Source organism: Ruditapes philippinarum, unplaced genomic scaffold (genome assembly GCF_026571515.1).
Source record: "Ruditapes philippinarum isolate M1 unplaced genomic scaffold, ASM2657151v2 ctg1797_1_1_1_1, whole genome shotgun sequence".
Classification (NCBI taxonomy): domain Eukaryota; kingdom Metazoa; phylum Mollusca; class Bivalvia; order Venerida; family Veneridae; genus Ruditapes; species Ruditapes philippinarum.
In genome coordinates, this window is record NW_026858597.1 from 9,699 (window position 1) to 21,932 (window position 12,234).

At 32.2% G+C, this 12,234-nt stretch overlaps 1 protein-coding gene across 3 annotated transcripts in view; it reads right to left on the minus strand.

The window, feature by feature from the left end:
* Nucleotides 1-1,185: 1,185 nt before the first annotated feature.
* Nucleotides 1,186-12,234, minus strand: part of LOC132753688 (trichohyalin-like) — a 44,028-nt gene continuing 32,979 nt past the window's right edge. Inside the window, exons 10-17 of one of the 3 annotated variants that reach the window (XM_060744181.1) lie at nt 10,108-10,212; nt 8,524-8,625; nt 7,592-7,681; nt 6,321-6,356; nt 5,143-5,290; nt 4,214-4,335; nt 3,137-3,320; nt 1,186-2,668 (exon numbers count right to left, since the gene is read on the minus strand). In XM_060744181.1, coding sequence (XP_060600164.1) covers nt 2,493-2,668; nt 3,137-3,320; nt 4,214-4,335; nt 5,143-5,290; nt 6,321-6,356; nt 7,592-7,681; nt 8,524-8,625; nt 10,108-10,212 — 963 coding nt within the window. In that variant the 3' untranslated portion in view covers nt 1,186-2,492. The remainder of the gene's footprint in view (nt 2,669-3,136; nt 3,321-4,213; nt 4,336-5,142; nt 5,291-6,320; nt 6,357-7,591; nt 7,682-8,523; nt 8,626-10,107; nt 10,213-12,234) is intronic. The other 2 variants (XM_060744182.1, XM_060744183.1) reach the window with 2 other exon arrangements.

Genomic DNA, 12,234 nt, shown 5'->3' on the forward strand with positions numbered 1-12,234 from the left:
CGAGGGATGGAGTTCTAATGATAACTTGTCAAGGAGTTCTTGTGATAACTGTCACGGATTTCGACGGAAAACTGTTGTATATAGTGCAAAAACCCTCGTCAAAAATGGTAATTTTCATCTTCAAAAAGTGAGTTTTAGGTGCTAAATTAATTAATTGATTAAGGTTGCCTTACATATTGCATTATGTGCCAAAAACTAATTCATAGTCCATTTTTCATCGCTAGCTCTTGCTTACATTTTCCAAATTATTTGCCATTTCCCTAGTATTGGCCTGTTTAAATATTTAAAGTAGTCATCCTTGCCCTACATGATTACCTAATTATAATGCAAAATTGCAGCAAACATAAACATTATACCCGATTTTTCTTGTGATACCTCAAAATATGTCCTGGAGTTCTATGATAACTTATGTTACTGCCAATGTGTTTCTTGCTCTAAATCACAGCACGTTTTAATGTTTTTTATTATTCAGTAAGGTTGTAAATCATTATGAAATGTAGTACGCTAATTCCAAAGATATATACTTCATGAACATAAATGCCTTCTTGGCTTTTGAACTAGAATATGATGTCATTTCTTCCAAACATGTACAGGTATCATCAATATTTGAGAATCTCAATCCGAACATACAACATTTCTCTTCATTTTGTTTGGTATCAATAAACGTTCCAAGTTCAAAACAATTTTGCATGAAAATCCACAAAGACAAATAATATAACAAAAATCTGTTGGTTTTTTTTAAACAATTTTATTCATTATCTTAACATTTGTTATTTCAATGACCTTGAAAAAAAAACAAGCAAACACATTACCAATATGGAGGAAATACCTTCATATCTTATTGTTTCTTTTTCTTTTTTTCTTATTGAGTTTAAAAAACAAATTTTGCTTGAAAACTTAGTTACCATATCAACCCAGTGACCTGCTGAATTTATTAAATGAACTTGCCCAGATTTCATTTTTGGGACGGTCTATTTTCAATAATGGGGATATCAAGATGAAAATGTTGAGTCAACCAACAATATACAACAAGGTGAGACTACGCAAATGTGCAGGGTTGCCTGGCTATATACTGGCAAACTCCTCACAGTGATTACCTCCCCTTAGCAGATTGTATTGATAAGGGGAGATCACTGCATAGGGCATTGATATACCAGTGACAAAGGCTAATCACTTCCCGTTTCTTTTGGCAAGATTTAATATAACACTGAAATCAATATGTTGAACAAACAAAGTGTTATTTATATACAAAATCAATATAACTATGGGACATGCCAATAGCAAGTAAATGTGGACAATTAAAAACAACTTTTGCCGCATTTTTTCAAGTTTCATAGTAAATAGTTTTATCTTTTTAATCTTCAACAATATTCCTATTTGCAATGCAAGACATAAAACAAATCTCCTTTAAAATGTCATCATCTGTGCTTCTAAAAGCCTATTTACATTTTTATATCAAAAATCAAAATGTTAACTACATTGTGTAAGGAAATCCTAATATACAGTATTTTGATCTTTACCCTTGATTCTGTTCTTTGTACAGACAAAACTCAGACATGTTTAAGTGACATTATACCAATCCAAGAGTAAATGGCGAGTGTTCAGGAAAAATTCAAAACAACTTTAAATTTTGTCACAATTGCTTTTAATTTTACTATAAACCCCACCTGGATAGTCAATATAACCCTGTGACCCACTAAATATCTATAAATATCCTTTGAAAATTACCGGTACTGATAATGTTCAATTTGAAGAATGGGGCATATTTTTTAAAATATTTTAGACAGTTTTTATCCTCTATCCTTTTACCTTTGTTCTTATCAATAATTGTTTAATTATCATTATAATTGTCAACCTTTAAAAATATATAACTTATACATATCATTTCTACGAAATTTGTATTTTTTAATTCTTTAGAGAAGTCAAACCTGTATTTAATAATGTTTTAATAATGGATTTAGAATATATCAGATGATAAACACCTGAAGAAAGTTGCGCTGAACATGCAGTAATCTGTCTTAATTAATTAAGGTACCAAAATGTAAACAAAGTAGTATTTAGACTTCCATACAAAATACTAATTCACTATAATTATAACAATTGCCAGAGTAAAAGTAGGAATAGATATTTAATGAATATGGCTTATAAGTTGGTTTTTGGAAACTGTAACAAACAAGATAACAGAAATAAGATGCATTTGAGAAATAAAATTCATAGCATATTTAGGCATAAATATCTCAGATTGATCTTTTATCTCAGATTGTCAGGTTGTGAAAAAAATGAGCATAATGTCACTTTAACCAGTATATACATGTACTTCACCTGATTAAAACAAGAGTGAAAGTTTAATCATTAGAATAAAAAAAATCCTGTAAGTCCTGTAATTACAAACTTTTTTTTTTAATTACAAACTTCATGTTAGATAAAAAAAAGATTTTTCTGGAAGCCTGCAATACTGTTATTTAGGAATGATCATGAATGGGGTACTGGTATCATTTTCTTCCACGCCTTGCACGTGCAGCGTAACCACCTCGTCTAGCTGTTGGCCGTTTAACCGCAACGACAGGAGAAGCTGTATCTGATCCTTTATCCTTTGATTCTGAGTCTTCAAGAGTGCTCTCCCCTTCATCCTGGGAATTATCGGACGTGTCTTGAGATCCCTCATTTACTATAAGCATATAAATGTAAAAATCAATTAAACTATCAGCAAAATGAGCTCAATTATTGATTATGATTCCATAAACGTACTGTACATAGAAAAGAAAATAGTTTAACCATTTTTTCAAATCATCTTAAATTACTGTAGAAATAGTTTTACTCTCGTTGGATTAGTTTTTGTTAATATTTGAAAATCAAATTCTTCGCAAATTCTTACTAATAATAAACAAACATGTTTGCCTGAATTTAAGTAAAAACTTATTTCATTCAGTAACACATTCCATATTGAATATAATGACGATGTGAATTCATGAATATGTGATTAAATAAAAAATGCAATTTTTGGATGAGAAACACAAAATTTTGACAATGCAAATTGAAAGCATTCTACAGTAACTGGTGAGAATACAGATTTTCAAAGTTCAGTTTGTAGAATATCAAACACTGGTCTGTATGAAAAGTCACAATTAAATCTTACCCGAGTTTTCATTTACATCAGCAGTTTCATCTACCGACTGATCCTCCATATTTGCCGTCTCATCCCCAGTTTGATCCCCATTCTTCATTTCATTAGACTGACTGGTTCCACTTTCTTTATCACCAGATTGAGGCTGGGACACATCCTCTTTCTTTGCTTTCAAACGTTTTGCAGCTACAGCTTTCTGGTAGAGAGGAAGTTAATAAAGATTATAATCAAAGGGAGAAAACTCAATTGTAAGTACAGGATAGAAAGTAAAAAGAGGAACATCAATTTTAACCCTTAACCTGCTGAATCTCTTCAATGGACTTGTCCAACTTTCAATTTCGGAACTGTCCATTATCAATTATGGAGGTATCGGGGTGAATCATTAGGCAGCCAAAAGTTTAGAGCCTGGTCAGAGTGCATGGATGTACATGATGGCTAGACTTGACACAGATGGCAAAAGGCTTATATATGGTAAAATGATTCAAATGAAATATAAGAGGCAACCAATATTGACTTGAGTAGATTTGTTCTTCTAGCCTCTGATATAGCCATTTCTTCATATTTTTTCATTTCAGTTTGTAACAGGTTTCACTATATAAAAATTCCATTGGGTTTAGAAAAAATAGAAGTTTCTGCATTTTATTTACAGTATATGTACTAATTTGTTTTACCAAAGCAACAAGTGTTTTAACTTCTACTTTAGTAGTCCTACATAATTAACTTTGAAAACAGATGATTTAATAATTTTGTTATTCACATAAAACTAGTGTATGTCAAAGAAAAGCATGCCAGTTAAGATTCTAGTTTGGAATAAATAGCTTTGAGGTTAAGGTCACTAACATCAATCATTTGCTCCTCACTGCTGTGCGTTTGAATCCTGCAAGGGACCTTAGATAATTTCATGTGAGGAAGCTATCCAGTTAGATTACAGAACGCTGGAGCCTCAACTCAGGTGCCCATTCATGTCTGAAATAATCCATTGTAGGGCAAATGAGGTCTTATTAGCAGGATTCCAGACGAGTACTGTTATAATTTTCACAAGCCAAAATATCTTATAGCAAGTATAGTAAAACACCTTCCTTCACTTACCTTAAGTCTCTCAAAGTGGGTTTCAGACTGGCAGTGAGCAACTTTGGCTGCTGCCTCATTATTGTAAAACTTATGACAAAGTTTGCAGAAGAAACCGGACACTGGAACCACATATCTCTGACCTGTTAAATACAAAACACAGGCCACTATAGTTATACAACTGTACTCTAAATAATATTCTCCTTAAAGTGAATAAAGCTATATATCTGATACAAAAATTATTGGTTGGATGTAAAAAAGAAATACTGCCAAAATGCTTGTATGAAATTAATATGGTAATTAATTGCCTTAAAGCGAGTGGCACATCCACAAAGTCATTGTAAAACTGATGAAACCATACTTAAAATAGCAAGATAATATTTTGTTCCAGAACATTTTTTTCTGTTTATATGTACATTATTCATGTGTGTTAAATAACAGCGACATTCTATGTTACAACTTTTTCGGGAATCAACCATATAATAATGGAACCAATGTAATTTTACTGTTGATAAATTTTATAAAAATGTTAAAAATATATAGACTTATACCCTTTAAATAAAACCCCCATAACGTTATATAATGCTAAACCATAACCATCTGTTCTCAAAAAAGGGTGAGTGTGAAGATCATCATAAAAATGTTAAAACTGCTAAAATCTTAATCAGAAATAACAGTAAAATAGCATAAACATTGAACGATACTCACATACGGTGTTTAGACAAAGTTTAAAATAAACACTGCTCTTCCATGACAAATGGGAAAAGCTTTTTTGTTACAATAGGGGCTTTAACGCAATAAACATTTATACCAGACAATATATAGAATGATTGGGAGGATGGACAAACCTGCTTCTGCTCTACAGGAAAAGTTTTAGAGCATGGATATAACATAATGCCCTTTCTCTATTTAAAACTACAGGTATGACTGTAAATCAAATCCTAACATACCTAGAGCCAGATTAGGGTCGTATGTATCTGGTATTTCTATATCTTCCTCTATCTTAGAGAGCGTTGGTACTTCCGGTTTCGCCTTCACCGGTTTCTCGGTAGGTTTTGGTATAGGAGTACTCACAGCCAGTGGTTTAGCAAATGTTGTCTGAAATGAAAACGGGGGAAATTAAAAATGTTAAAGATATACTATGCTCAAATTTGATATCAGAAAATTTTGATAATTGCTACAGTCTCTTTGTAAATATATTTAATAAACATGTTTTGACTTTAAACAAAGTAGTTTGTCATGTTTAAAACACACTATAGGTGGTCACAATATAAATATATAGTGTTTTAAAAAAACTGGCAGTTCTTTTAAGAAAAGACCATCTTTACTTGTCTTGTAATAGGAAACATAGTGTCCAAAATACAGTTCATTTTTTTTTTATTCAAATTAGACATATTCAATAAGATATTCATAGATTTCAATAAATTTCTTTGATTAAATTATTTTACTCAAGGATGAGACAGTATATCTTTAAAAGAGTTTTGTAACACTTTAAGACCACCCCAACATTGCCCTGATATTTAGCTAAAATCATGGCCATACTATAAGGAAAAGTTAGGGAGGTGGGGGACCCTTTAAGTATTTATGGGGTGAATATTCTATCTAATACACAATATCTACAAGACCATGTCTCAGATGAACAAATATAGATTAACAGATAAAAGTATGCAGAAAATTAAATATTAAAACTAAGATAAATATTCATAGACTTTTTCTAGTTCATTCTAATATTAACATCTTCACTTCTAATATTTCTATTGAATTTTAGCCTCAGAGATTTTGACCCATGAACCTGAAACCCAACCCATTGATAAGAGGTTCAAGAAAACGTTCCATCATAAAAAAACATAAAAAAAAATCTAAGATAACATAGATAAAGGTGCTACGAGATTTAGCAAATTTTGGGACTGTTCACAAGTTTTCCATGTGTCTTTTTACACCAATTTTCCGGGTGTCTTTTTACACCAATTTTAACACATTTTTTGTCATATCTCAGCAATGGAACCACCTAACCAGCTTTTCTGGGTAAATAACCAGTAATTACCAATTTCTCCGCAAATGACAATATTTAAAAGTTTCTAGTAACTACTGGTTACCACAAAATATTGCTGTTTAAAATATAACTTACATCAGTCTCCATTTCTTTTTCTTTCTTCTCTGCATTCTACAAGAAAATATGGGGCATATATATTATAATAGTTAATACAATGTAACATAATATATTATTAGTTATGAAGAATTTTGACATGTTATGTGGTCCTATATAAACGTTTGTTGGGAAATATAACCTAGGTGAGGGTAATATTGCAAAAAACCATTTAGATACCTGTCAGGAATATTTATAACAAATCTAAAATACAGCAAACTTCATTTATGTGCGAAAAATGTCAGATTTTTTCATAAATTGGCAGCAGCCATGTATGTAAAACTACATAAATGTCATATGCTAAATAACAAAAAAGAAAGATGGTTTGTGTTTACTGGGCAGCGGCACATGCTTTTATGAAAAACTAAATAATCTTATAAATACTTCAACTTACTACACTACTAAATTTTTTTCAATCCAGCTTTTAATACTGGAACTGCCCATTATCAATTTTGGGGACATCCAGATGAAAATTTAAAGTTGGTCAGCCAAAAGTATAGATCCTAGTCAAACTGTACAGATGTACAGGCTGGCGTGGCTCTATACTGATAGTATAGGCTAAACACCTTCAGTTTCTGCAGGGTACAGGAAAATCATATACATTTTGTATAAATTTTTCACCTCAAGAGAAAAAATTATTTCATGCTTTCCAGTGTTTTATTGTAATATATCAGATGATTATATCCTGATAAACCACTAGTGAAATTTATAAAATATAATTTTCACTGTAGCCGGACTATATCTGAATGCGGATGAAAAGAAAATCATAACTAAATGGAATAACAGGCAGAAATAAATGCCGTCATGCGTAAATTTTGCTTCTTTAGGAAAAGAAAATCGATGTCACTATACATCATGTTGTAAATGTAACAAAATTAGAGAAATTTAACAGAACTATATTTCAAAATTGATGATGTGACGTCATGATGTGATGTCGTCACAAAGGAGAATGCGCGACGTTACGCGGCAAAATCAGTAAAAATTACTTAAAATCACTTAAAACGCATGAAATAAAAAGAAAATTTATTTGTTTTACATATAAGATTGAAATATATTTCATTCGTGAAAACCAGCCATTTTATTTTCACTCGTGGCTACCCCACTCGTGAAAATATCACACCTGGTGTTTACTCTGTGAAATATAGTTCGATCTTACATGCACAACAAACAAATATCCTCTATGTAATCAATTACAACTACCACTTCATTATATTATGTAAAAGTAATTTTTTTATTATAACATAGTTACTTACAACAGAATCATCATCAAAACCTACGGTATCCAAGGTAACAAGTTCACTCATTTCTTCATCATCATCCTCACTGTTTAATTTCTTCCTATTCTGTTTACGAGACATGAAAAAAAAAATACAAAACAGACTGACTCTATCCAAATTCTATCATCAACAAATATACAATCATTTATATACAGTACACCAATATATCAATATACAAAATAAATAAGGAATTTTTTCATCAACATCTTGTCCGAGAAATTTAACAATATTTCAAATACATGTATTTCATAAACCTAAAAACTTTTAAAGATGTTCTGACAGTCTACTTAATTGTTCATGATAATTAAAGATCACATACTCTTAGGAGCTAGCAGGCATGCAAGCCACCATAATATAATTGAGCCGCGCCATGACAAAATCAACATAGTGTGTTTGCGACCAGCATGGATCCAGACCAGCCTGCGCCGTCTGATCAGGATCCATGCTGTTAGCTTACAAACCCTATTACATGTAGAAAAACTGACAGCGAACAGCAATGGATCCTGATCAGACTGTGCGCATGCGCAAGCTGGTCTGGATACATGCTGGTCGCAAGCACACAATGTTGGTTTTGTCATGGCGCAGCTCAATATTGTTTTTCTTTTGTTAATGGTGTCAATGTGGAAAAAACACAACATTTTATTATTACTGATTTTATTGGACAATTAGTCTTGAGAAAAAATCCAAGTATCCAAACAGTCGATAGAATTTCTTCATGACTACCAACTTTCGATAGCTATTTTTCCCACAAGGGGGTGGGGGGGATATATTTCAATAATAAGAAAGTTTTCATGATTTCTTTATTTAGAAATTCTAAAGCATATTCTAGTACCAGTCTTCCAAGAGAAAGCATGCCATTAGTCAATTTTAAATTTGAACTAAGCCAATCAGATGCATGAATTGCCCACCTGAATGTGATGGTCAGTTTTACAATGTTGAACAAACTTCCTTGGAGATTTAAACTTCTGAGCACATAGTTTACATTCAGGCCAAGACTCTTGCTTCATTTTCTGGTATCAATATGAAATGAGATATAAACAAATGTGTTTTTTTTCTGGTTTTACACTGATTTTAACTCATTTTTTTGCCATATCTCTGTGGTTGACCGACCTAATCTGTTTATCTGGATAACTAACCAGTAATTAACAACTTCTCCACAAGTGACCAAATTCCAATCCCACATGAATTCTGAATTAGCTGTGACAGACAAATTACCATTAGACTCTATGTTCAAGATTAACTGTGAGCCAAAGGCATTAATTATTCTAGGCATGCTAGTTGATTTTACTGGCCTTTTTTTTTCTTTCTCAAAACTATTATCTTTAAGGTTTCTCCAAAGAAATTTGAACAACTCTCAGATAATTAAGATTCAGATATTACCAGTATAATTGTAAATCCTGTAAAAGTAATGCACACAGAGTTTTTTGTATATTTTTAAGGGACTCCACATAGGTTTTTAGACATGACTAGTCTAGAAATTATTTTTTGGGATTATTGTTCTATCAATAAGTCTAGACCAATAACTACTGTAGTGTGCAAACGATCAAATCATTTGTTCACTCTTGTTTTTCAAGAATGATTATTTAGATTGCTAGCAAGTGACCAAATATTCAAAAGCGTTGCAATGCTTTTCATTCAAATCTGGCTAAGAATTGCACAAAATACATTTTTCAATTAGTCTCTTGGTATATTTCTTAACTATCTTTTGCACATATTTCTGTTTTAAGTGCCCCAGTTGATCTGTGTAAAAAATATAATTTTATGTTTTAAGACTTTTGGACCTCAGTGGAGTTCCGTTAAGATCAGGGTTACATTTCAAGGAAGATATATAAATTATACATATTCATATCCTGATAGATATGTTCACTGGTTACTATACCAACTGAAAGTTTGACTAATGTTTTATATTCTTTTGTAAACAGAATGAATAAAGTTAGAAGCCCTCTTTTTTACTTTTCATATCTCAAATATACAAGGTCACAAAGGTACATTTATCAAATCACTATACTGGTAATTATATATAAACTGTCCAAAAGCCGGCACAACAGAAGTTAACGCATTTGATTTGTATATTTAATCCACCAAATTAGTGTCATTCAAGAAAATGCAAGGACAATATTGAAAACACAAAGAAGAAATGACTTGAAAAATCACAATAATAACTGTTGATCATTTGTCATCAAATTGCCAAAAGCAAAAGAAAATACCTTTGAGAAAAGTAAAACAATTATTTAGTGAAGTTTAAGATATGAGAGGGTTTTTGAGATCCTTATTCATATACATAGAACCTTTAAACCATTTACTTTACATACAAGAATAGTATAGGCATATAAATCAAGATTTTGATGGAAAAACTGGAACAGCTATAAATAGTTTTGGGGTGTCCTATCACGCTTCCAAAAGTCTCGGGCGGGGAAAAGTACCAATAAGATAACCTAAAGGATAAAAAGGTATTAAAGGGTGAAAAAGACAAAGGGAAAAAACCACTATACCTTGAGGTGCCATACACTCTGAAGATGTTTCTTAAAACCATCATATGTACTGAAAGTCGACACATTACAGATCTTACAGCCTGCTTTGCTGCGGTCCTCCTTGGCCTGATCATTGTCATAGGGGAAAAAAAGAAACAATCCCAGGTTAAAACAGATCAGAAAGTGTTTTTTTTATATTGTAAAATAAGAGGTACCAGTAAGACATATAAAATAGTGGAGTGATGATGATAACACTGAACACTCGTAGAGCAGTAAAAAAAACACTCTTAATAACAAAGAGTGGTAAAAAGCACTCACACATGATCAATATGTATAGATAAGATCACTCATTACCATTCAGTGTGGTAATATTAAAAGAACAATCATGATTACACAGTACAGTAAAAAGAACATTTACCATTACATGCACTTATGATAAACAGTGTGGTAAAGATCATTCATTATTACGTACACTGTAGCCTCGATATATCGCTCTTCGTTACAATGCTAATCTCAGTATAGCGCTCATAGACCTTGGCTCCCAAATTTTTTTTTAAATTTTTTTAAGTAGATCTAGATTTATAGCGCGCTATAAAGCTTGTTCAATTTGACAGTCAAGTACAATAAACAATTGTTATTAGAACATTTATGAGGGTCAAGGTGTGAAAAACATGCCCAGGTAAGCATTTATCAGCTCTTTTGTTGTTTTACCTGTCCATCAGTCAGGCATCAAATTGTTTCCAAAATCTCAAATTCATATCATAACTGTGACATGGGCAACCGGTGGTGAGTATAAACAAACTAAAATTCATACACATATCTTTGACATGTAAACCTCGCTGAATTAAATAACCCACACAAGCCCAAAATCGATTTAAAATCCTGCACTGTAAATAGAGCGACCAAGACAGGAAGTAATTGGCGTTTGATTAACTAGGGGACACAATTAAAGCTGGACTGTAGATTACAGTGTAATTTACAGTCCAGCTTTAGTTGTGTCCCCTAGTTAATCAAACGACATTACAGTAATGGCTAACTGTTTACACTACATTCATGATTTATGTTTTTCTTTCGAAAGTTTTTGTTTCTTTTAAATATAGTTAGTATTATTTGTGAATATAATATATGTTTACATCATTGAATTGTTTTAGAAAAAGATAATGTTGATATTCATTGAACAGTAAGTAAAACAAGAGGGCCATGATGGCCCTGGGGTCGCTCACCTGAACATAGGCCCCCAGGGCGGGGCCAGTTTAAACCAAAGGGCATTTATTTCAACAAACTTGGAAGACACCCATTAGAAGATATTTCATGATGTTAAGTTTTTACTATACACAAATAATGAATAACAATGACTTTTGCCCCCCCCCCTCTCCCTGGCAGGGCCATTTTTGACCCAAGGGCTTTTTATTTGAACAAACTTGGTAAACATCCATTAGAACATGTTTCATGCTAAATATTTTAGCTCTAGCTCTTTTGGTTCTTTAATAGAAGATTTTTAACTTTTTACTCTATGTATATAGGGAAAATCAATAACCCCTGGACAGGGCCAATTTTGACCCCAGGGCTTTTATTTGAACAAATTTGGTAGACACCCATTAGAACATGTTTCATGCTAAATATCTTAGGTCTAGCTCTTTGGGTTCTTTAAAAGAATTTTTTTTTAAGTTTTTACTATATGCATATAGGGAAAATCAATGACCCCCTGGGGCGGGGCCAATTTTGACCCCAGGGCTTTTATTTGAACAAACTTGGTAGACACTGATAAGAAGATGTTGTTCATGCTTAATATCTTAGCTCTAGCTCTTTGGGTTCTTTAAAGAGAAGATTTTTTTTAAGTTTTACTATATGCATATAGGGAAAATCAATAAACCCTGGACAGGGCCAATTTTGACCCCAGGGGCTTTTATTTGAACAAACTTGGTAGACATCCATAAGAACATGTTTTACGCCAAATATCTAAGCTCTCGCTCTTTGGGTTTTTTAGAAGAAGATTTTTTTTAAGTTTTTACTATATGCATATAGGGAAAATCAATGACCCCCTGGGGCGGGGCCAATTTTGACCCCAGGGCTTTTATTTGAACAATCTTGGTAGACACTTATTAGAAGATGTTTTATGCTTAATATCTTAGGTCTAGCTCTTTGGGT